At 35.3% G+C, this 26,186-nt stretch overlaps 1 protein-coding gene across 3 annotated transcripts in view; it reads right to left on the reverse strand.

Moving 5' to 3' along the window:
* Positions 1-317: 317 nt before the first annotated feature.
* The window catches only part of DEX1 (defective in exine formation protein (DEX1)), a 126,650-nt gene continuing 100,781 nt past the window's right edge, over positions 318-26,186 (reverse strand). For all 3 annotated transcript variants that reach the window (XM_089795554.1, XM_089795555.1, XM_089795556.1), the window contains exons 14-15: positions 1,057-1,239; positions 318-944 (exon numbers count right to left, since the gene is read on the reverse strand). In XM_089795554.1, coding sequence (XP_089651680.1) covers positions 624-944; positions 1,057-1,239 — 504 coding nt within the window. In that variant the 3' untranslated portion in view covers positions 318-623. The remainder of the gene's footprint in view (positions 945-1,056; positions 1,240-26,186) is intronic.

Here is a 26,186-nt window from a genome sequence, read left to right on the forward strand (position 1 = left end):
ATATCAAACTGGATAATGAAAGCAATAGGGACCAAATCACATTACTTTAGAGAATAGTGTCTCAAGTCTAGAAGAACATATTCTATCTAACGATCAATCATAAATAATTCAACATTCATGTTTAATGCCCGCTAAAAATGGATAGGAAAAAATTATTTTCCATGGTAAAGGGTGATGAAACTGTCAAGCCACCACCGCAGACATTGAAATAGAATAGACCCAGCTCTGATTATTAGATGTTATTTCTCAACCTCGGTTCAACACAATGGATTCAAAATTCTCTATCTTCTTTACCATAAAAGAGAATAAAAGAAATATCAGACGAAATGGAACTCCCTTTAATTATTGAGCAATCAGTTGAGGCACTACAAAAAATAAGCATTACATATTGCAAAGCAAAAAGCAGTATAAAAGGTAGACCGCGTTCCTGTTCCTAACAAAAAAGGCCTCAATTTGCATTGATTGGCCATGCATGGAATATTGAGATTGCGGGAAAGCTTCTTGCAAATTTTTCCAAAGAAAAGTACATATGCAAGAGGATTGAAAGCTCATAATTTCCACGCTGTGCAAAAGTGAGCTTTTGGAAACAATGTATACAAGGAATATTGGGTTCCTTTGCCTCTTTAAAGTTGGTGCATATTACGAGAGAATGATGGCAAAGGCGCACCTTCTTGTGGTCGAAGAATTACAAGCAATCCAAACATTCCAACCATTGGAAGAACAAGGAGCCACTTAAATAGCTTGTAGTAATGCATATGGAAGGTGAGAGAAAACTCGTCAGAAAAATATAAACCATTCTTGTCAACCATCTCTATAACTACTGTCCCTGTTGTTCGCACTGGCACTACTGGCAACTTAAATTTGTAGGTACCAGGTTGATTATATACTTCATTTTGAGTTATCCTTCTTGGACCCTGATAATTTCCAGGGACCAGTAAAGTGACCTGCAAAATAGCAGAATTGAATATCAAAATTGAAAGCAAGTAAAGGCGCATGCATAAATTCATGCATGCTTAAGACACTTCAACTTGAGGTCAAGGCATTCATGCTATTTACTGTAACATTATAAGGTGCTTGTGATCCTAAAGGGCGGCGATGCTCATCCACAATTTTGAACTGTACCCAAAAGCTGTCACCTTCCTCATCTCGTAAAGTTCTAGATGATGGCAGCACAAAAATTCCTTCACGATTGTAACGGCTAGCAGCATTATTTCTTCCCTGATTTTGGGATGTCCATGCCTGCAATCAAAAAGGGATAAAAAGGTCAACATTCTCAAGGTCAGTATATGAAAGAGGCGCACTTCCTTCGAAACAAGTATTCAATTTTCAGTAGAGAAGAATCAACAAGCAATTTGACCAGCTCTTGTAACCTGTAGATATTTTGAAATGAATTTAGCACATCCAATACTCAAAAATAAATTCTCAAACATCTGTAGATATAAGCCAAGGAAGAATGAAGATTACAGGAGCACAGTAAATTATACTTTCAATGCAGGGCCAATCAATGCTACCATGCACAATGTTTCAGCAAATGAATTCATAGTATCCCATCTGGGAAAGCAAGAGAGCCCATGTTTGTTGAACTCAGAATTACTGCAGTCACTCTTCATACCCCAGTAAACAAAATAATGAACCAAGAGATTATAATGAATCAACCTCTATTTAAAGCAAGAGATCAGAATAGAAATAAAAAGAAATATTGTTAAAGAGTGTGAAAAGACAAGGCAATGTCCTTTGTTTTCTGATCCATGCAAATGTTTTGGCATTCATTTTGAACTATCTTAAATTTTCACCATACAGTGATAAGAAACACAACCAACCCACACGAGGCCTAGTTGGTCTTCATGTTGGTGTGCAATGGAAAAGTTGAAAGAATAAGATGTTACGTAGACCCTTACAGTAAACAAAGCTAGTCATGTGAAAAGTCATTATGGTAAGCCACCACTGATAGGAAAAGGGGCATCTATGATCAGAAATGTTGCACCCTTCACCACCTCATGCAGTAAATAAAAAATAAATGTGATTGAGGAAAAAGCAAAATCTAGTTCGTCCAATTTGTCTTCATTTTTTAATTCAAGCTCAATTCAAATTGGAAAATAAATTGTCAATTCAAAATGTCTAACAGAGGTTTTAATTATATTTGAAAATGGACAAATAGGGTCAAAACTATTTTAGTTGCTTGCCTCACTGGATCGCCATCCTAACCTATTCTAATTTTATAGTTTTATAGTTTCACCTGGGTAACAAATTCTTTGCATATTTAATGGGGTGCCAAGTTTTGGTCACGTGATGCAATAATTCAGTTACAATCTATGCTACCAGATTTGGACCCTGGAGCTCGGATCCAGATCCAGATTCGTTTGGGTCCAGATTTGAGCCCGGGTCTGGGCAGGGTCCCTGTTTGGGACTGTGAGTTTGCTCAGGTCCGCGCACAATACCAAACAAGGACCCTACTTGGACCCACCGCGGACCTAGGTGAATCCAAGCAGACCCGCAGCTTGTGGGGCCATAAAGTGGTTAAAAAAAAAAAAAAGAGTTCTTTTATTAAAAAAATTTATAACCCTAAAGGACGGCAAATAAAATACTTCTTATCGGTCTAATCTCTCATTTGTTTTCTCATTTTGGTGTGGCCATTTTGCAAGTTTGAAGAGAAGATTGTAGAGATTGTTTATGGACTCTCAAATCCTTCAAATAATTAGTGCTAAGCATTCAAGGTATGCATTTGATCCTTCCTTTTGCTTCTTTCATAGATTGTTTTTAATTTTTTTATTGTTCTAATTTTTTAACAAGTTTATAAGTTTTGAAATATTTTTTATTTTATTTTTGTTATAGAATGCAAGAATCATAGAAAGAGTAGTCGGAGTTTAGTAGGTGGGGAGGGATCTCAAAGATTTAAAATTGATAAAAGTTACTCCTTTGTGGAAGTATACAACAACAAATTGAGCAATGTGTTGGAGGGGGACAGTATATATGGAAATGCAATATTTGTCAAACCCAATATAGAAGCTCATATTACCGGGTTAAACATCATTTCATAGGCCCAGCAGGTCAAGGAATAAGCATGCGTGAGGGGCCACAAGAGGGAGTTAAAAAGGGGTTGTCGGCTTCTCAAATAGCAGGCATGTTAAAAGAACAACAAGAGGCTGATAGGTTAGTGTCAAACAAGGTATTTTTTAGTGGCTAATATTCGTAAATTGGCTAATTTTAAAAAAATTTGGCTAATAATTTAAGATTTAGTGCAACCTAAATTGTCATATTCTTATAAATTTTAGTTTTAAAATATTTAAAATTGCTCATTAATTTATTTTATTAAAAAAATTATGTTCAAAGATTCGCCATAATATTCGATATATGATTAGATTTGATTCGCCTAAATATTATATATTATTGGAGAAATTAAAATTAATTCACCAATAATTATCATAATTATTAGTTACTTAAGGGATATATCACCAATATTTAGTTTTCACTATTGCTTTAAAAATATAATGTAATGATCCTCATAGTATTACCATGAGTTAAAAAATATTCAATTTTCATTTGTAATATTCTATGGTGATTAATGAAATTTCTATTATTATTGAGATTCAACAATATTTTCTATACAATAGTTATGATTCCAAAATAATTGTCAATATAGATAATATTTAAATAAAAAATTTGAAAGATTCGTGAATAGAAATAAATTATTTCTTTTCAAAATAATGAAAGATTCACCAATATTTTATATCTTTTTTTTGGAGGGGGTTTTTCTTAAAGATTACCCTGGTGTCAAAGGGTAAAAAAGATAGATCAAAGCAAAAACCACCGACACCACCCTCTCAAACAACCACTAGACAACATCCCTTCCTACCTACCCCATCTACAGATGAAGATGAAATAGAAACACTACCATTCCGCAAGAGAGGCTCATTAGATAAGGCATTTCAAAATGAATTGAGAGAAATTGCTAACATAAAGGTTGGACGTTGCCTCATTACGAATGGTGTTCCATTCAATCTAGTGAGATCACCTTATTGGAGAGAGATGGTGCAAGTAATAAATGAAGCACCTCGTGGTTACCAAGCCCCTAGATATGAGAAGTTGAGAACTACCATATGCATGATGAGAGAAAGAATGTAGAAAACCTCCTCAAACATAAAGAGATTCTTGGATCCAAATGGGGTTGACCATTGTCTCTGATGGATGGAAAGATTACAAAAACCATCCATTAATAAATGTGATTGTTGTCTGCCCCAAGTGGGCGATGTTTTTGAGAGCGGTTGGTTGTGAAGGGCAGGTAAAGGATGCAAATTTTATTGCCCAACTTCTCATTGAATCCATAGAGTCCGTGGGAGTTGACAATGTTGTCCAAGTAATAACGGACAATGCTAAAGTTTGTAAGGCTGCGTGCGCTTTGGTAGAAGCATGATATGATCATATCTTTCAGACACCATGCACCATCCACTCTTTGAACTTGGTGATGAAAGAAATTAACACCCAAATTGAATGGGTGAAAAAAGTATATGAGGATGAGGAGATCCAAATGTTTGTTGCAAACCACCATACGTCACAATCAATTTTCAGAACTTTCTCCTGCTTGGAATTATTGAAGGTAAATTTTAAACTTTATTTAGTTTTATTTATCATTTTGTGTCATACTTTACATAATTAAATAAAATGTTTTTTACTTTTACCTTTTTTGTGTTGTTTACATATTTGATATTTGAAATGTGTTATTATATTAACTTACAATTTGAATTAACATGGTAATAGGTTTCTGAAACAAGGTTCGCTTCACACACAATCATCCTTAGGCGACTTGTGAAGGTGAAAGAAGCATTGTCCCAAATGGTTATTAGCAACAAATGAGGTGGATGGAAGCAAGCGGATAAAAGGGCTAAAACTATGAAGGATATGATCTTGAGTGATGACTTTTTGAATAGGATGGAATTTGTATTAGAATTCACCAAGCCCGTCATGTCTATGCTTCGGTTTGCCAACACTGATGAGCCTTGTTTGGGGGACATATATGATGCCAAAGACTCTATGCTGGAAAGAATGAAATCGGTAAGTTTAAATTTTTATACAATATTTTATCCTTGATTATTGAGAGATTTTTATTTTTTATTTTAATTATGTTATTAACAATACATCAAGATAACTTACATGTACATCATTTGAAATCCCAGGTCATTCAGAGGAGAGAGCAGAATCTTGAGGAAACCTTGTACAATAAGGTGAAGAAAATTGTTCTACATCGCTGAAACAAGATGACTACACCTTTACACCTCCTGGCATATGCACTTTCTCCCAGGTATTATAGCGGTGAGATATTTTCTATTCCTGGTAGAGTGGCACCATACAAAAATCCTGAGGTTGCTAATGGGTATAAGAGGGCATTTAGTAGGCTCTTTAGCAACCCTAATGTGGCATCAAATGTTAGGAGAGAGTTTGTAGATTGTCTCAGGCAAAAATGCAAACCCTGATGCAATCAATGACCAAAGTAGAATGGATGCCATTGGATGGTGGTACTTACATTGGAAAATTTACATGTACCTCCAACCTCTTGCCATTAAGATCTTTTCACAAGTGAGAATTTAAGTTTTTTTTTCCTTTCCTTATGGCCACTTAGCATGTAGAATTAGCACTCTTAAATTCCTATTGTATTGTAAAATTATGGTTTCTAATTTTTTAAAATTGTGTTAGTTGTCTCTCTAGGTTGCGAGCTCTTTTGTTGCTGAGCGGAATCGGACTACATACTCCTTTATCCACTCAGTGAAGCGTCACTGATTGGGTTCGAAGAAAGCAGAGGAGTTGGCATTTATTCACAACAACGGGTGCCTCCTGTCACGCAAGGATCCAAGATATAAGAAAAGGCCAGAGAAGTTGTGGGATGTATACCTAAGACTTCTAACTTGGATATGATCGTCCAGGATAGATCTTGAATTGCCTTGCTAGATGTTGAGGAGGACGAGGAGGAGGATGTGGCTGCAGCTGGGGCTAGTGGAACCGTTTTGGGTTCCAATGATGAGGAAAATGATATAGATGAAGATGAAGCCATTGATCCCTCATATTTTGATGACCCATTTAACCCTTTAAGGACATTTGCATCTTTAATACTATTGAGTCTGTGATAAACTATTAAACATTTGTCATTAACTCATTTATCACCATGTTTCAAACTTTACTAAATTAGTATCTATCAATCTGATGAAGTAGTCTATGTTTTGAAATTCCATTTTGCACTTTAGTAATTCAATGTATGATTTTATTTACAAAATTAACATAGATTAATGAGTGAGTATTTAATGTTTATCTTTGACATTTGGCATTGATCAATAATCAAGTAACATTGATATATTCACAGTGTACCACAGGGATGCGTCCCCTATGTTTTTAGGGTCATACCCATACCGAGAACGGAAAGGGGATGCGGGGACGGATTTTGGCCGTCCCTTGAGTCGTCCCCTTTTTGGCAAATTCGGAAACGTTCCCAAAACAGCCAATTTGTATTGGCAGGAAACTTGGGGACGGCCTGGTGGAGCCCCAAATTTTTACAAATTTGAGGTTTCCATTTGAACACCTTATTTGATTTTCTTACCATATGATTAATATAATGTTTCTATCTGACATGTTTATAGCAGCACTATAGCATTATAGAGCTATATATCATTGCCTCAAATTGATCTTGTTGCATTTATATGTATTGTAATTCCTACAAGTCTAAACAATTAACATCCAAACTTGCAAGCAATGATGGTTCCCAACATACCATTCAATCCAAGTCGTCAGTGGAAGTTATAAGTGTTGGCAACCACCCAAAGATGATCAGGTCTTTCTGTCTCCTCCAAGCAACCTCCTATTAAACTAATTATTCAGCCTGAACTGCAGAAGTCATAGTATTAAGAGGACACAGAGAAATTGAGAAGGGTATAGTGGTCAACAATTATCGTAATTATCAAACTTGAAGCAGCCAACATCAAAATAAGTGACCATATTTGAGTGATTTACGTTTATGACATATATGCAAATATAATGGACAGCCACATAATGACTCTATTTTGACCTGTGTATAAGATAAATCCTATAAACATTTGGAAGGAATAAGAGACAACAATAATGAGCAAAATATATAATTAATTCTGCATCCAAGCATGGAAGGGCAGAGATGTAACAAATAAGTAGATGCCACCCACTGAATGCTCAAGAGATTCGAAGCAAGAGGAACACGTCCTGTGCAACACGATATTTGTGGAAGACAATGGAAATATATAGGAAGCCATGAAGTCAATAACGACTAAGATGTGTGATGGCAATAACGACATGAAGGAAGATCCAACGTCCTAATCGAAAGTCATCCTTTCATTCACGGAAACACTTCTTCATACGCAATGAAGACTAAGGAGCCGTCGAAGGTTGAAAAATTATCAAAGGGCAAAGAAATATTATGGCAGAGCTCAATAAACTTAATAAGAAGGAATTAGTGTTACGTGTTGGTGATGATAGATTAATTAATGTAAAGCAAAGTAATCTTTAAAAGGCACGATTATGTAATTTTAATATCATGACTCTTCCATTTGAAAAGGCATATCCTAAAATGAGTAGGATATAAATAGGAGTTGTTTTATTCAAAAAGAGAAGACATTTCGAACAATCATTCACAACAAGAAGTATTTATATGATTTTATATGGAGGGATAAGGAGCTTAATATGACTTTATAATGTAAATTTAATTATATCATTTTAATAATAAAATTAAATTTCTTTGTTTATTATTAAAGGTGTGGAGATTTAAACTGGAGATGAATCGTCCTTCATAAAAAAAAATTAAAAATTTTGTATACAATTTTAATATTAGAATAAGTGGACAGTCATTTAGCATTTTAAATTTGATCATTAGAAATATTGTGAAATATAAAATTGTTTCCGTATTTGTGTCCAGTTTGTCTCCCTACTAGAGGAGTTAAAATTCAAATTGGACTAATTTAAGATTGCATAATACTTGATCTGTTACATCTTGATTATTTAATTGTTGGCAGTATAAGTGCATAGAACATTATAAAGTTGTATATGAAAATTCACTAAGTTGACTATATTGCCCGAATGAGCAGTCACTGGTCTTTCTATTATTGAAGTCTAAAAATCTATATCTTCCTTCCGACAAGCATCAAATTCATTATTAACAAACCTCATACAAAACATTCAATTATTTCAAGTACTCAACATTCAGTTTCAATTTCATTGAGTTCAAGGACCTTGCCAGTCAGAGAACTCCAAAGTTTAAATTCACTTCAGGAAAACTCTGAACCAAGTGATCAGGTTCGATGAGGTCTACCTGCCTAGTTGTGGCGGAGCCTGAAGTGCAGGGGAATCGAGAAGTATTCCCATTCGTTGGCCAAAACTGATTGTGGAATCCTATCGGAGAAGTGGCAGACTCTTGGATTTTCAATCTGCGGTTTTGGGAACCAACACAGACAATAGTACTAGGGACAGTTTTGCCATCCCCTATCCGTCCCCAAAACTGCTGACCGTCCCTTCTTTTTCCAGCCAATCTAGTAAAAAGGAAAAATGCCCCCCAAAAAAAAAAAAATCTAATTTTTGTTGTCCACGCAGCCCCTAGTCATCTTAAAGACATAATAAAAATATGCAACCCATATTTGGTCCATTAAAACACTAACTCTTCTAATCATTTTTAGATTTGACATACTTGCTAAGAGGAAGAAAAAAAACATAAGAGCAATAGCAGCAGTGAGGAAAGATTGTGTTTAGTGAGGAAAGCTTGTGTTTAGTATTTACTAAATATTTTAGTTGGACTTTTCTTTATTTCATTCTGATTTCAGCATGATACTTGGAGCCTTTAAGCATTTTGATTTTTGCTATATATGTATGTGATATTGTTATAATGGAAGTACTTAGTATTTGTCATTTGATAATATTTCATATATTGATCTTCTAAAATGTCTATGGTGAATGGTTTATCAACGCTATGATATGCATATTTGAATTTTGTCGTTATATATTAAAAAATCCCTTATGTTTTTAATTGTCGTCCCTTGAGGTCCCGTCCACTAAATTTTGGCTTTGACCCATACCCATACTGGAAACACATCCCCGTCCCCTAAAACGTCCCAGTCCTGGAAACTCCGTGGAGCATAGTTAACATTCATACTATGAAATGACTTAGTTAGTTTTACAACTAAATTTGAAAAAAATCCCAAATTTGAAAAAAATTGAAAAGAAATCAATTGAAATCGGAAAAAGTGAAAGAATGGAAAATTCTTCATGAATGGAAAAGTAGGATTTTAAAAAGCGATTTTCTTTTGGATTTACATGGGAAATTCAATATTGATTTTATTGAAATTTAATTTGGTTATTTTAAAGAATACTCCAAAAAATGAAGTATTGGAATAAATTGAAAGGAAATTGATTTTTTGCATTAAAACATGAAAATTAACTAAATATTGATTTTTAATTGATATTTAATTAATTAATTTCCAAAAGGTCAAAATTGGATGAATTTTGACATACCTTCGTCATGAACTTGAAAGGGGAAAAATAGTAACCTTTTGAAAAACAAGGAGAAAAAGCGACAAGTAGCACATAAATGCAATCTTAATGGCTAAGTAAAGCAGCTACCTAATTTTAGCCTACAACTTTAATGGCAGCTTTTTCAGAGAGAACTTATATAATCAAACCCATTCATTCATTCCTCCTCACACAGAAATTTGAAGAGCAAATTGAGAGTAGGAGTGAAATTCAGGGAGTTTGTGAGAGGGGAAATTTTTAATTCAATTTTTTTGAAAAAAAAATCGAGATGATTGAGGAGAGCGAAAAGGAATTTTCTTGGAATTGGTGAAGCAAGATTCCAAATTTCATTAGAAAGAAAAAATTTCGTGAGTTTGAGAAATCTTCGTGAATCCTGAGAAAAATCTAAAAATTTTGACAAAGTTCCAAAATCTGTCCTTTGGAGAAATTGTCTCTGCTTTTTTATGTTTTTTCTACATATTCTTACATATGGACATTTTCTTTTTGCAAGAAGGGAGAATGGAAAAACCCGTAGCATCAAAATACCAACACAAAGTTAACCTTGAAGATTTTTGGGCAAATGTTGCAAATGAGAATGAGATTAGAAAGAAGATGCATTCAAGATTGCCATTGAACATTATTAGAACATGCAACATATTTCGGATTCCTAATCAGATGGAGGAGCATCTAAATGTGATGACAAAAGGATTCGATATAGAAAGGAAAGCTCAGCCATATGATTGGAAAAGGAAAGAGGTTACAGATTTGGAAGCTCTTTCAAAGCCAGTCTTGAATTTTACAAAGTTGTGGATTGAGCGTAAGCTTGAAAAGCTAGTTGCACAGGCGAATGGATTCCCCTATAGATTGATTGGTCACCGACCGCTTAGGGATGAAAGATCAGGGCAAATATTGGAAGGGACTATTAAAGAAAGAGAAAATCAATCAGGAGGAGTAGAATCTGGAAAAGGAAAAGAGGTAGCTCGAGAAAAGCATCCTAGGAGTGAGAAAGTCATCCAAGAGCCTCAAAATAAGAAGTAGAAACATGTAAATGCTCCCTCTTCTCCGAGTCGCACTCCTAGTGTTCAAGAGATAGAAACATTTAAAAGGCAGAAGGTCGAGGCAAGCATAAGGAGATTTGAGCGAGAAGAAAATTTGGATAGGCCAATATATAATAGACTAAGTATAAATGCCTTCAAAAAATCCTTGCAAGAAAGAGGGAGAGATCAAGATATAGCTACAAAGGAAAGTCTCGCTACAATCTTAGATCGAGAAATGGAGGCCGAAGATGGTCCACTAGAGGAAGAGGCTCCCACAGTAGCAATACATCTTCCAAATGTTTAAGTCGTAGTTCCTAAAGTAACGATGGATAGTCCAGGAGGTGAAGAGGAGATCGACATTCGAGCAATCCAAAGGAAAGCGCGATTGGTGATTCCAGGGGACCATAGTATACCCATTCCAGAATGGTTGAAGCAACGAATTCAAATGAGTCAACAAAAGGAGGTTGATTCGACAATTGAATTATAGGGAATTTTGGACTAAGCAAACTGATCAAAAGAGCAAGGGAAAGAAAAAAGATTCACTAAGGTTGTTAGAGGAGAATTGAGGTCTAGAATTTTGCAAATTGCAACTCTTATAGTCAACAAGAGTAAAAATTAGAGTGCTCCAAATTGTTACAATCCCAAATTTTGCCCTAATTTTAAATTTGATCGTAACCATTGTTTTAACAGAATATTTCTTCTCCTAATCTTGTGAAACAAGTTAGTTAATTATATACATTGTACCAACTAATAATGAATTATTTTCTTCATGATCATGTGAAATGAGTTAGTTATTATAGAGGTTGATGAAAATAAGCTAGCAACTATAACTGTCATTAGATGATTGACAATTGTTTGATTGGAATTAACAATCAATATATATATATATATATATATATATATATATTTGAATTAATGTCTTCGTGAGAATGTTTTGCTTAGGTGGTTGCAGGAGGAAGACTGAAGAGAGGGGAAGCATTGCTAAACGGGATCATCGAAAAGGGATGGTCGATTGGTCCAATTATCAGGATCGACAGGTATGACCTAAAACTACCTTGGAAAGGATACGAAGACTTGACCACGGGTTACATTAAGAGACCGCATCAACTATTAGGAAAACAATATAATAAGAACCTTAAAATTATCTAAATTAAATATAATTCATACCTTTGAAGATTTATTATTGAATTTTCTTATTTAATCATTATTATAGACTCTTAAATACGAATACATATATATAAAAATGAAGTGGCACCAATAAATTATAATTATATAATCTATTGATGTCACCTCATCGATATACATATGTAAACGTACATAAAGGCTTATAATAATAATAAAATAAAAAATTAAACTTTTCAACTTTTAATTATTTTTCCCTCGTTCTTTCTTTTCGAAGTTCGATTTTTTGAAGGATTCGAAAAGCCTTCTTGTTAATGGACGGTAGCCCAAAGGTCACGGCTGACCATTAAAAGTTCATCATGAAATCGATTTGAGACACCCTTTCTTCCTTCTACAATATTCCTACTCTCTTCCCAAATCTGCTACGTTTGTTACCGAACCCTGTGAACCACAATCTCAGATTAAACCTTCCTATCTCTGTAATCCGAATTCATTCCTCTGATTTCTTCTAAGACCAACAATGCTAGGAAATCGGAACAAGGCAATATACAACATAGACCAAGAATACCGATTGGCAGAAGAAGAAATCCGAGCTTGAAAATCAGGTCACGTGACTCTTGTTTCAGTTGGCTTCTATACTCTTTTATTCTGAAAATTATCTATACGTTTGTAGAATTCGTTTACCATTAAATAACTTGTTGTTGTCGAATGTTTTGCGCAGAGAAATGAAATAGTAAGTATAGTTTGATACGTAACTCCAAACCACAATAACTTTTACCAACAGTTTGATATCTTGTTCTTGATTTAAATTTGATTAACCATGAGAATTCAAGTGAGCAGTATAAGAAAATATCTATGCACATGTATTTCCCATCCATTATTTTTATTTCTTCTTTCTCAATCTGATTCGACATATTCTACTTAGTCGGATAAGACTGAATAAATAGAGATAATCCATTATGCTATCTGTTGATATCTAAAGTGTTTATGATTTCAATCATTAAAATGATCCTAAGCTTACACCAATTATACAACCCATTGAAACTGAGATAATCATGATTGTTGGAATGAATCCATATGATTGCAATGCTTTAACATATTACTAGGCATGAATTTAGAATATATTGACACCGAGGAATTCACCTAGCAATGAAGCCACAGTAATGGTGAAGAGGTGTGAAACCAAATTAGAATCATGAGGACACCGGAGAATTCACCTGGCAGAGAGGCCAATGAATGGTGAAGAGCTGTAAAATTTAACTTGCAAACAAAATCAAGACATCAGATTGGAATAAATAATTAAATAGCTCATGCAAGTCCTGATTATGGAACCTATTGTCGAGTTGAGTGGTGGAGATCGAGTTTACGAACCCAAATTGAAATCCTTGGCCAAAGTAGTTATAGGTATATGTGTCAATCATGAGATCTTTTTGTTTGTCCATAAGCTTCAGTTATTTAGGAATAACTGATGGGACACTCAAACCACCGGGTAGCTCGGATGGCTGGACTTATGAACATCCCAAGCCCGATCCCGAGGTAGGGAGGGTCATTTTATTAAGTTAGGATGTGTGGAAATAAGTATGGTCCGCAGTTGGGAAGTTAAGCCTATGTCAATGCTTCTCCTCTCACCAATATCGAGGCTTGAACAACAAGACAAAGGGATTTCTTCATTATTTCTGTATGTTTTCTTTTGCAATTTTAGCTTTAGATTCATAGAAGAGTAAATAGATAGTTTAGATTCTAGAAGCATGAATATATTAGGTGATAAAGAAGATAGTTGCTACTTTACTTTCAGCTGAACATGTTATCAATTAGAATGATTAAAAATGTTAGCAATGTATTTATTTATTTATTTCCTTTACAATCGTAGAATATAATTTGCAAATGGAGTAGGAAGCAGTTACTTCTTTCTAGTTATAATTAGTTAATGGAAGTCATTGTCATGTGAAATGGAATCAGTTATTAGTTAATTATGTGTTTTAAATTGGTTAGGAGAATTCATTTGTTACACAGATGAATAACATGTTATGGAAATCAACCTTGGTCGTGCCTCTCGAGAGAAAATATTAGAAGAATTTGAGATTCTACTCAAACTTTGAAGGATAGACTCAAGAAGGTGGATCAAGGGTATGAGAAATAGAAAAGAGAAATTAGAGCCTTGTTTTAGTACATCAATGGCTTGCCTCGTCCAATAAGAGAGGAAGGTCCACCATTCGTCCCTCCAACAAGTGTTTCCACTGAAGTGGTAGACAACATTGATAGGATCAAGCGAACTGCTCAAGGTGCAAAGGTCGGGGTCGAAGGAATTCAAGAGGAAGCCTTCAAACATGCAGAAGAATTAGTACAAGTGCATAGTAAGGCATTAGCTACACTCTACAGGATCCAGTGCATGGAGGAATCATGGAAAGATGAACATATTTACCAAGATGAAGTGATTTTTGATATTCAGAATCTAATGGAGACTCCAAAGCAAGCATTGATCGATGGTCGAGTTATCAACGAGGGAGATATCTATGATTTCCTTCGATGGTATAGTGCAATGATCACAGCTAAGGAAATGTTTGAGAACTTCACCAAGGAATCCACTTGATGGAAGACGATTGTTGACAACATCAAGCAGGGGATATCCAATGCAATTGCATCCTTGTTATCACAAAGATTGATAGAGGATGAAATGACAACGAATAATTTGAAAGTAAAACTAGAGGAATTATTTCAACTAAATGTTTATGAAAGAGATGATTTTGAGAACTTCTCCATCTTCTTGAATACAATGCACACTACTCAAGACTTGCTACCATCTTGGGAAAAGCAGAAAGAGCAATTGTAGTTCTAGAATTTAAGCAAGAATCGGCACCAAGCATTAGTATAGAAGAGCTGGAGACAGTGTTAGATCAATTCCATGCCTTCAAGCAGGGGAATCAATGATAGATGCATTTAATGCATAATGGGCATTCTTAGTGGTCATTTATTGCACTCCACTCCCTTTCTAAACGAGCATGCATTGTGGGCATTTATTAGCCACTATAGTAGTGGATTCCTTATTGCATTAATGTAGATTCCTTTTATTTGCCCTAACCCTAATTGGAGTTGATGTCATGTGATCTAGGCCCTCGGTTATTGTGATCACACGGGCCATCTATTTTAATCGAGGACCTATATAAAGGCCTTACTTCTCATTTGTAAAAAAAGATTTTTTGAGATTGCTGCAATGAGCTACTAAGATAATAGAGTTTTCATTGAAGCTTGGTGAATACTTGATGTGTCTCGGTGCTTGCTTGTTCTCTCAAATTCCCTCAATTAGATTAAGTTTAGCCTAGTTGAAGTGTTGTGATTACAATAAAGAATATAATGATGCATTGATGAATTCCTTTGGTTCATACTTTTGATGTTTTAATAATTCTAAATCGTTGTGCAAAGTTAGCCTAAACCCATTTTATGCATATGTTTAACTTCGATCATTCATATACATTGTTCTTTATGATAGTGTATGTGGTGGTATGAAAATCTTTGGCTTAACCCTTAAAAATTGCACCAATTCACGTGTAGTTGTAGTATAACTCGGCGAACCAGAGCTCGGTAAATTAAGGAATTTGTCCACCGGAGTACCATTTTATTGTCATCATTTCTCTTAGGAATAGATTAAAATCTCTAAACGCTATCCCATTTCATTTCCGCATATTTTGTGAAAACCCAAAAAGTACTTCATAACAAAACCTTTAGATAGCTCCAACATCTAGCATGGCTTGAAATAAATCTAAGTAAACACACGTAAGGCACATTGTGATAATCAGCAAATCACATCAACCACCGAGCTTATCCACAATCAAGACCTGACATTGAAGGAACCTTGAAGTCATCATATGATCTTCTAGCAATCTTACATACATGAGACTTTGTTCAAGAGAGGACAAGATATTTCAGTATTTTGTCAAACTGTTTGGTGGGTCATAAAACACACATCAACACCCACGTGAATGAAAAAGGCAACCCACGTGAAGGAAAAAGGCCAAATTTTAACGTTTTGTAGTCAAAGTCAAATGCTAACGAGATTTGACATGGAATCACCACTTCAGCACAAGAATCAAACAGAAATGAAACGAAAAAGTTGGAATTGTTTTCGATTAAAAAAGCAATAACTAGTGTGTACCCGTAATCAATCCACACTAGATTCCATTTCCAAATCGATTCATACCCGGAAATGAAGCCCTGAAAGGTAGCAATTTAGCAACTTAGCTTTCTGGGACCCCCTAAGGAATAGATCAACTTTTTTGACCTATTCTGGAATAGGTTGATCTCAAAAATCAACCTGTTCCAAGACTCAATGAGCTTTGATTACAAAGCCCAAAGTGCCTCGAGTTTCTCAATTGATAAACTCTCCCTCCCAAGTCGGCCTACTTCGTTTTTAATACAAAAAATTGGTATATAAGGAGGCTTGGCATTTCATTTTCATCCATCGATTAAGTATCCATCAGACACTTCAAGCAACCAAAAGCAAGCATACCCACGACTTCAAGAAAGCATCTTCAAGCATTCAAGTTCAAGCATTTCCTTCTTGCATCATGCTTCTTCCTTCAAGATGGTAGTGGAGTCTAGCTTCCACAGTCACCTCATCGAATCGTGACTGTGACTCTTGAAGAGCCCACTGAGTACACTGAAGAGAGTCCACAGTCACCTCAAGCTCTTGGGTGAGCTCCACCACCTCCTCTTTCTCTAACAATGTCTCAAAGCAACTGCTACCCCACTCCAGAAGATAATCCCGGTCAGCAACTAGCTGCAAGTAATTATGCGTCAAGATCCTGACAGCCTCTCGAAGCGCATGAACCTCTGCTAGAGAAAGAGTACTATCACCGCGCTCATCAGACATAGGAACACCCCAACTAGATGTAGCTAGCATCTAACGGTCAGCATCATAATGCCCAAGAGCTAAAGAAATGTCACTATCACTCACCTTCAGCAAACTAGCCACATGATGTCTATGTAACCCCTGACTCCTATGTATTCTTTCTATCTCACTAATTGCACTATGATAGGAAACTAAATCAAAACTACCCACCACAAGATCAATCATACGTGTGCCATCAACCTCCTACAACTCCTCATCCGGAGAAATGGAAGCCCTTGTAATATTAATCTCCTCACATGTCTTAGCTTCCACCTCAAATGTAAGATCATGTAAATATCGATCCTAGGACTCGTCAAAAACCTCCTCGAAGTCATCACCCAATATCTAATAAGGGATATCATACCTGTTACAACTCATAGTATCATCATACCCATTACAGCCCATAGTATCATCAGATGTGTCCATACCCTCTGCATCTACATCTCCTAACTTCATTGTAACACCTATATCACCAACATCATTGTTGGGTGACTCCATACGTGCCTTGGTCCCCCCTAAGGAAGCAACTGCCTCCTGTACTGGAGCAACACTACAATAGTTGACATATGAGTTGCCAATAACAACTCCCTCCTCCAGTGAGTTTGATAAGTTAGTGACAACTACATCATCAACTACCTCTAAACTAACCATAGCGACTACTTTGGGAGCCTCAACCTGTTGAAGCTCAGTGCTGCTATCCATCACGAGCACATCCACATTTCCCCACAAAACTAGTCCATCGTCAATACTACGGATAGGACTAGCAAGTGCCGTACTAAATGAACATCAACATCATGTACACATGTAACCTCGATGTTGGCGTCCTAAAGGTGGAAAGCATATACCTTGCTGCCCTCTCAACTGTCACTGGATCCGACAAACTTTTCGCCAGCCTCTGTTGATGAAGCTTAAGTTTCTCCATACTCTCCTGCAAAGCATTTATTTTTACGCTAACTTCCTCATTACTCCATCGATCTCTAGAACTGCCAGTCCTATGTCTGTCCATAATTGGAGAAATTAAAGTGTTGGTCACTCTAGTAATCAGATCTGAAAATCTTCAAAGTCAGCACCGAACAAAATAAAAACTGAGCCCAATTCCTGCAAGCTGGCAAGAAACCGCTTTGATACCACTGTAAAAACCCTTTCTTTTCAGTTACTAAACTACTGATTGAAAATGAGAAATATATTTTGAAATTCTCTGTCTTTTGGTATTTTTGAATTTAAGGGATAGAGTGCCCACACTCCAATGTGAAATAACAGCATAGTCAGTGACAGAAGATGGTTATATACTAAGTTGCCGATATGGGTACGGGTACAGGTACGGGAACGTTGGTACGATACGATGGTACAACAATTTTTGGGGGGCAGTTTGGGTACGTCCATAAAGAAAAACATTAAAAATTATAACTATATAAATATTTGCAGGCTTAAAAGTAAAAATAAGATTAAAATTCAGAATACCATAGATCATACATGTTGAACAAACTCAAAACTGCCATTAATATTAAAAATTCAAAATGTTTCAAAACATGAAATTTATGACAGTATTCAATTCAAGGTTCATTGGTTCAACATTAAAATAACACACTTAGTCATTACTAACTACGTATTAATGATATAGGCATCATAAAAGATAATCAACAGCAACATCAACATCAAAATACCACAGATCATACATGCTAAACAAACTCAGAACTGCCATTAATATTAAAAATCCAAAATATGTCAAAACATAACTGTTATGACTTATGACAGATTATTCATTTCATTGTTTATCGGTTCAACATTAAAAAAACGCACTAGGTAATTACTTATTATGCATCAATGATATAGGCATCATATAAGATCATCAACATCAACATCAGCAGTGACATTAGATGATGTAAGTAGATTAGTATCACGTGCAGCCCCACTGCTACTTGCATTAGGAGGACAGTGGCTACCCTGTTGCACATTCAGTAAAGAATGTGTGGCAGCTGAAAAATCCAAATCAATTCGCTCTGGATCTACATCCCAAAACTTTATGCCTCCTTCCTTGTACTCATTTTGACTGAGTAAGAAGGCGCAAGTTGAAATGCATATAAACCAGTTCTTTTGCCTTACTTGCAGCCAATTGATTGTGTTTCACTGAGTGAATGGAGTATGTACTCCAGTTTCGCTCAGATGAGGAGGAACTAGCAACCTATTGAGACAAAGTGAGGAGCATAAAAAATGTCATTCAACTTTTAAAGTTAATAAGTTTTGTTATTTTTACAAAATGTAAACTATATAAATTTAGAGAGTACAATAGAAATAAAAAAACTTACTTGTGATAAAAGTTTGATTGCGAGATTTTGGAGGTGTGGCGACGTATGACCATTAAGGTACCACCAAGCATGAGCATCCTTTGTAGACTTGTCACAGAGAGCAGAAGCACTTTGACCATTGGAAGCTACAAAATCAGCAAACTCGCTAGTAACTATATTCTTCATTTCATGTTCAGGGAAGAGTTTTGTAAGTGCTTTCCTGCACCCTTCACTAACTTCTGCATCTCTATATGGTGGTACCCTTGATGGCATAGCAAGAATGTCATCACTATAAAATTTGGGAGTCAATGCAAATGCAAGAAGATGAAGTGGGGTGGTCATTTTATTCCACCGCTCAACACAAATTGTTTGTACCTCTTTGAAGAAAGTTTCTTCAGGATCTTGCTCCTTTTCATTGATGACATGTTTCATTTTCTCAAGCATTGAATCAATTCCATCATATACCTCTCCCAAGCATGGATGATCCATGTCAGTATAACGGATCATACTCATGATGGGCTCAGTGAAACTAAGAAGATATTCCACCGTCATCTAAGATCATTCGTTTTACATTTGTAGCCCTTTTAGTACTAGATTGCCTCCACAGTGACCAGCTTTGACTAATAACCATACTAGCAAGTGACTCTCGCACCTTCAGAAGTCTCCTCAACACAATTGTGTTGGATGCAAATCGAGTCTCAACAACCTATTCAAAAATTAAAATTTGAAATACAAGCTAAAGATGTGCTAAGTTTAAAAACTAAATTCATAATTATTGAAGTGAAATACAAAAATCAAAAAATAAGAACTATACTTAAAAGTATTTCAATTGCCTTTAGCAACTCCAACCGCAAAAATGATCTAAAAATGGCTTGTGACATGTGATGGTTTGTGATGAACATTTGGATCTCTTCAACTTCTGCATAGGTTTCTTTTCCTACCCAACTTTTGTAGCATAAGATTGAGAGAGTGCACTGCACAAGGTGTCCAAAATATGTGTTCAAATCGTGTCTCAATCAACATGCCTACAGCTTTACAATTCTTTGCATTGTCTGTTATTACTTGGACAACATTTTGAGGGCCCACATCTTGAATGCATTGTATAAGGATGTTAGCAATAAATTGTGCATCCTTGACCTGCCCTTCACAATCTACAAGTTTAAGAAACATTTCCCCTTTAGGGCACACTGCAATCACGTTGATTAATTGGACGATTTTTGGCATCCTTCCACCCATCAGAAATTATTGACACCCCTATTTGTTTCCATGAATTCCTAATAGAAGTCAATGCAGTGTCTATACTTTTTACCTCCTTTGCTAGTAAGGTGCTAGCACCTTCTCATATCTTGGCCCCATGTACCCTTTTGGAGCCTCATTTACTTTTCTCAACATATCTTGCAAATATGGTGATCGCACAACATTAAATGACAAACCATTTGCATATAAACATCTTGCAACACTTTGATCTGCAATCTCCCTAGCATCATTCTTAAACGCACTCTCTAATGGCCCCTTCCTTCTCTTCACATTACTAGGTTCTTCAGTTCTACCCAAAAATGGGTGGCTCTCTACTACAACATCAGGAAAGTCATTATGAGATGGAGGCTTACTTGATCTCTTCCCTTTCTTTAAAGGATGGTTCATGCCACGAGAAACTCTTGCATCTGCTTCCTCTTGCTCTCTAATATAGCTTGCTATTTGTTGAGGCGGTAATCAATTACCATCCTCTCCTGGACATGCTTTGATACCCTGTTGGGGAATTGCACAAAGATGGGCTTTCACACGACTATATGAACTTCTGTACCCCACATGACAAAAATTACATATCCAAACAAATGTTTCACCCCCTTTTACTTGTTCTATCATTTGAACATATTTCCACAGAGGTGAATTTGGGTCAGTTTTGAAGGTGGGAGACGAAGAGCTAACATTAACATTAGTTGTCATTATCCTGTTAACAAAAAATTAAAATTTAAAAACTAACATTAGATGGAGAGGTCAAATATTTGATCAACTATAAAAAAATCAATTAATATAATTATAAATGTGTATTTAGAAGTTATATTTTAATAACAAGTTTATATTATATTAATATTATTTATTTAACACTTCTATTATTGATTATTGAATTTTTATTTATTTAATTAATTAATACATTAATATCCAACATACTAGTTTAGATTTTAAATTTTATTTTAAACTAAATATTATAATTAATTTATATTCCAACCATAAAACTATTAAATATTTAATAAATTTTTGTACATTTTCAAAATAAAAACAAAAATAACATAAATCAATCTTTATAGACGATTTGTAAAGAAATATTAAATTTACAAAAGTGAAATTTAATAAACTTATATCCTATTAATATTGAATAAACTATTATTCTAATCTACTATTTTAATATAAAGAAGCTTAATTGTGAAATAGTTAATACTATTTGACCTCGCAACTTATTGATTTTGATATAGATAACCTAATATATGCCTTTATTTATAATTAAATTAGTCTCCATAAAGATAATTTAAAATGCATCCTATAATCATATTTATATTAAATATATATAGAATACGATATTTCCCTAACAAGACTAATAGCATTCTACCCATTTTTTCATAATATTTTAATATAAAACAATTCAATGATCAAATATTTAATAATATTTAACTTGTTCATTTTGAAATTGATAAGCTTATATGTTTATTTATGCTTGATAACGATCCATAAAAATAATTTATAGACATTAACTATAGTCTAAAGAACTGTAAACATGTTACAAATAAACAATTTCCTCCACCCATGTTCATCCTCCACCCGTAAAAACACAGGTGTTTGTACCTTCGTCCGCCCGTGTTCATCCTCCGCAGTCAGTTTGTTCCTCCGTCTGTCTGTGGTAAAATACTAAAATGCCTACGCTCATCTATGGTAAAACGCCTATATCTTCTGCAAAAACAATCGTCTCTGCAAAAACAAATCAAATTCTGGAGTGTATGTTTTGCCATCTCATGCCCTATTTATTCTTGAAATCACGCATTTAGAAAAAAGGGTTTCCAGTTTCGTGTTTAGAAAAACATTCCCAAAACTATGCAATTGAAAAAAACATTTCTAAAAACATTAGAATCGTTTTAGAAATTTCCCACAGCAACTGGATTCGACGAGATTCGGCGGGAGATTAATAAAGACGTTTTAAGAAAACAAAATACGTATCATTTGCGAATCTCAACAGTATTTTAAGCATTTCAGTTTCCAACACGTTTCGTACCCGAAAACGATGAGATATAGGTGACGTACTTGCAACTTAGGATGTGTGTGTGTGTGTGTGTAGGTTTTAAACAATAATTTCAATTTCTCATTGAACAATTAACATTCAGCAGCTAGAGTCGAATTACTTTTATTAAATTTTCAAATGAATAAACATACAATTAAGAACCTGTCTGCACCCTGTAGCATCCGCTTGCAAGACTTATGTTTGAATTCGCTGGTGCAACTTCCAGCAAATAAATGGCCCTCTCAGGAAATTAAAAGACCGCCCGCTAATGAAGAACAAACTCCCAATGAAGCTCCTGCCTGGAATTACCAATTAGCCGGCTAGTTTGAAGTGTGATGGCTCACCCAACAATGCAGACGTAGGTCATATGGCATGATCAATTCCCTTGTTGGCAGCATATTGATAGCCCATCTCCAAACGCAGCTGTCATGCAATGATGGTCTCCCTTAACACCTCACGTGATCTTCAGTATGCAAACAGCATTTTCCAATGCAGATGTAATTTGCTGATGTAGAGGAAAATGGCAGCCAAAAGAAACAAAACAATGCTCTCAATTAAATCGATGAGTCCATTCTGTCCAGATGAATGATTGGAAAGAAACCTCTCCTTAGCCACGGCAAACAATAGTAGGAGAAATTGCCAACAAATATCAAATCCACTATACTTTAGCAGTGGAATGGAAACACTTCTCGGCTACAATGATGAATAGTAGAGAAGTTGGGCAAACTTAGCTATACCTTAGCAACTAAATTGCAAAAGAATTTCCAAACCCTTATATATGAGCAAAAGCATACAGTTAAGAATCCAAGAAAAAGCAACAAAGGCACAAGATCAAATATATAATCAAGCGTGTCTTTTCCAATGAAATGAGCTCCCATTTATAAGCTTTCGTTGGTAAAAGTTTTCATAAAACTCCACTACAGAAGACGTGGAAGTTTCCGAAAAGAACAAAACACTAGAAACTTTCCAACTTGCTTTTTAGAAATATCTCTAAAGTCATTATTATAATAATAATAATAATAATAATAATAATATTTGGCAAATTGGAGATTTGCTAAATATACGGCAGATAACAATTTGTATTTGAAAGGAATTGAGAATGGATTGTTGATCATTGTGATATTTGTTGATGACATAATCTTTGGAGGTAATGATAAGTGATAAATTTGTTGATGAAACAAAGAATGAATTTGAAATGAGTATGATTGGTGACATTGAAAAAAAATTGTCTATAAATTGTACAGAATTTTCTTATCTAGAGCTAAGTATTTGAAAGACTTGCTGAAAATAATTGGCTTGGAAAGTTGTAAGCCTATTGGTACACCTATGATAATTGGTCACTAGTTATCTAGCAAAGATGAGACACCTACAGTTGAGCAAAATACAGTACAGATCTATGATTGGAGGTTTCCAATATCTGACTCACACCAGACCAAATATAGCAAATGCAGTTGAGATAGTAGCAATATTTGAAGCTAGTTCTAAGAAATCACATCATGCAGCAGTAAAGAAAATATTCAGATATTTGAAGGGTACACCTAATTTTGGATTGTGGTATGACATATCAAGTGATTTTACTTTGTGTGCATATACTGATGCGGATTAGGCAAGTAGTATGGATGACAAAAAAAGCACCAATGGTGGAGCATTTTTTTCTTGGAAGAAGATCGGTTTCTTGGCTGAGCAAGAAACAAGATTGTATTTCACAGAATATAGCAGAAGCAGAGTATGTAGTAGCAGCAAACAATTGTAATCAGATCATGTGGATGAAGCAAATGGTAAAGGATATTGGGATAGAATTTTCAGAACCTGTTATCAAACATTATGATAACACAAGTACAGTAAGTATGTCTAAGAATCCTGTATTGCATTTTAATACTAAGCATATATCTATTAAGTATCATGTTCTGAGAGAAAAAGTTGCAAAGAAAGAGATCAAACTAGAATATGTGAGTACATAAGATCAAATTGCAGATATTTTTACGAAGCTTTCGCCTAAAGATACGTTTGAGTATTTGCGAGGTATGCTTGGGGTCATGCCCCTGCCTACTTTTGAGTAGATGATGCAGGGAATGCATTAGCCCAGTGGTACAGAGCACTATTCTTTATCTGGACTAAATGTTGATGCTTCATGTATGGAGGAGTATTCGAGATGAGCAAAGTCATCAAGGACTCTTGGTAGTTGTTATAGTACAATGTCTTTGGACACTTGAGCTGGTTGAAAACTTTGAGCAGATGATTTACATAATGAAGCCTTTGCCATTGATGTCAATGGGGGAGAAGTATACATAAAAAACATCTTCTGATAATATGTGGGAGGTGTATGGAGGAGAATTGTTCGTGGATTTATTGATGACAATAAGGACAAAACATTGAATAGAGAAGAAGTGTGAACAACTGATGTCGATCCTAAGAATGAGAAAGCGCAGACAAAGCAATTTTCCTATGAGTTTCATATTTGATTGATGAAGAGGATTTGAAAAGAAGAGAAGAGCAACAGCGACAGAGTTTGATTTAGTATTCTTGGAACTTAGATGTTTTTCATTTATGTTGCCATCAATGCCAAAGGGGAGGATTGTTAGCATGAATGGTAATGGTATTCCTTTGGGGGAGTATCTTAAGCATTGGAGAGATTGTATACATGATTGACAGATTGCATTCATGACTGTGTTTGTCATTGATGTCAACATAGTATTGTTTCTGTGAAGATTGGCAGAATAGCAGACAAAGAATGAGATTGTACGAACTGTGTATCGATGATCAGGTCAAGTGCAATTAAAGATGTATTCTACGTTGTGTCCCAATTCTGTGGACACGTGCACATACAGAGAGGCGAAGACACGCGGAAGATATTCTTGAATTACAGAAGACAATAAGCAAACAGAGTACCTGATAAGTGGTTTCTAATGATTGATTTGTATCTCTTAACTAGGATAGAATCATGATGAGAGCAGTTAGTCAGTGGCAGACGACAGTCTGATGATGACGTCAATAAGTGCTCAAGGTCAGCAATCGCATGTATGAGAAGTTGTAAAGTCTGTGAGCCGACAATAACTTGTAATTACGAAAAGATGGAATGTTTTATAATATCTTAATAAGGTCTTATTATAATTAATTGGGAAAGCCTCAAGGCCGACTCAAGGAATTATCTTGAGGATATGGTATAAAGGAAGGCTAATTGATGAGAGCAAGAGTGTGAAGTGCAAATTGTGCAATGAATATGCAAAGTTGGTAAATGTGTGTAGGCGATCCAAGGAATTATTTGGATGCGAAGTTGGTGATTTGGTATTGAGATCAAACGAGGACAAGTCCGATCAAGAGGATAGAGGAGTTTGAGATTATTCATTTCTATTATTTTGCAAGGAATAATACAGAGAACAGTTGGATAGTGAGTTCGGTGGTCTTGCCCTTGAAGCTGTTTGGACAGTGAGTCCTTTTGTCTTCTACAACTCCTAACAGCCTTAGCACTTTTGTCTTCTACAACTCCTAACAGCCTTAGCACAACTCCTAACAAGGTTGGAATCTCCTAACAAGGATTCAAAGTCTCCTAATGAGGACTGATATATACTAAATGTATTTCATTGGCTCCTAACAGAGTCCATCCTCTTACAAGGAACTTTTATATTAGTACATCATTTTGTGGGTACCATCCCTACCGAGGTTTTCCCTCTGATCAAGGGTTTCCCTAGTTAACATATCTTCCTATGGTTGTTGATTATATTGTTCACATGGTTAAGGTTTAATTAGGTTGATAAGTGTTTTAATAGTTGGATAACTGTTTCAACCTTCCCCCTCTCAGTTATCTTGGTGATACCGATATCACTCAAGTTCTTCCATTCTTCATCTTGGCATGTCATAGATTCCTATTCATGAGGTTTTGGCTTTTTTTTATTTCCTTTTGGTTTCTTTGAGTCAAGGCTATTACATTTACATACTCAATCACATATCAAATTGAATTGTATATATAATTGAGCAAGTTAGTCGAATTGCAATTACAGATCTGGAAAGCATTCTTCGAGCCATTTTTGAAGAAGTTGGATCAAAGTTGCTACAATAACCCGGGAATATAGTGATATTTT

This window comes from Cupressus sempervirens, chromosome 8 (assembly GCF_028749045.1).
Source record: "Cupressus sempervirens isolate cs-2001-9-10 chromosome 8, ASM2874904v1, whole genome shotgun sequence".
Classification (NCBI taxonomy): domain Eukaryota; kingdom Viridiplantae; phylum Streptophyta; class Pinopsida; order Cupressales; family Cupressaceae; genus Cupressus; species Cupressus sempervirens.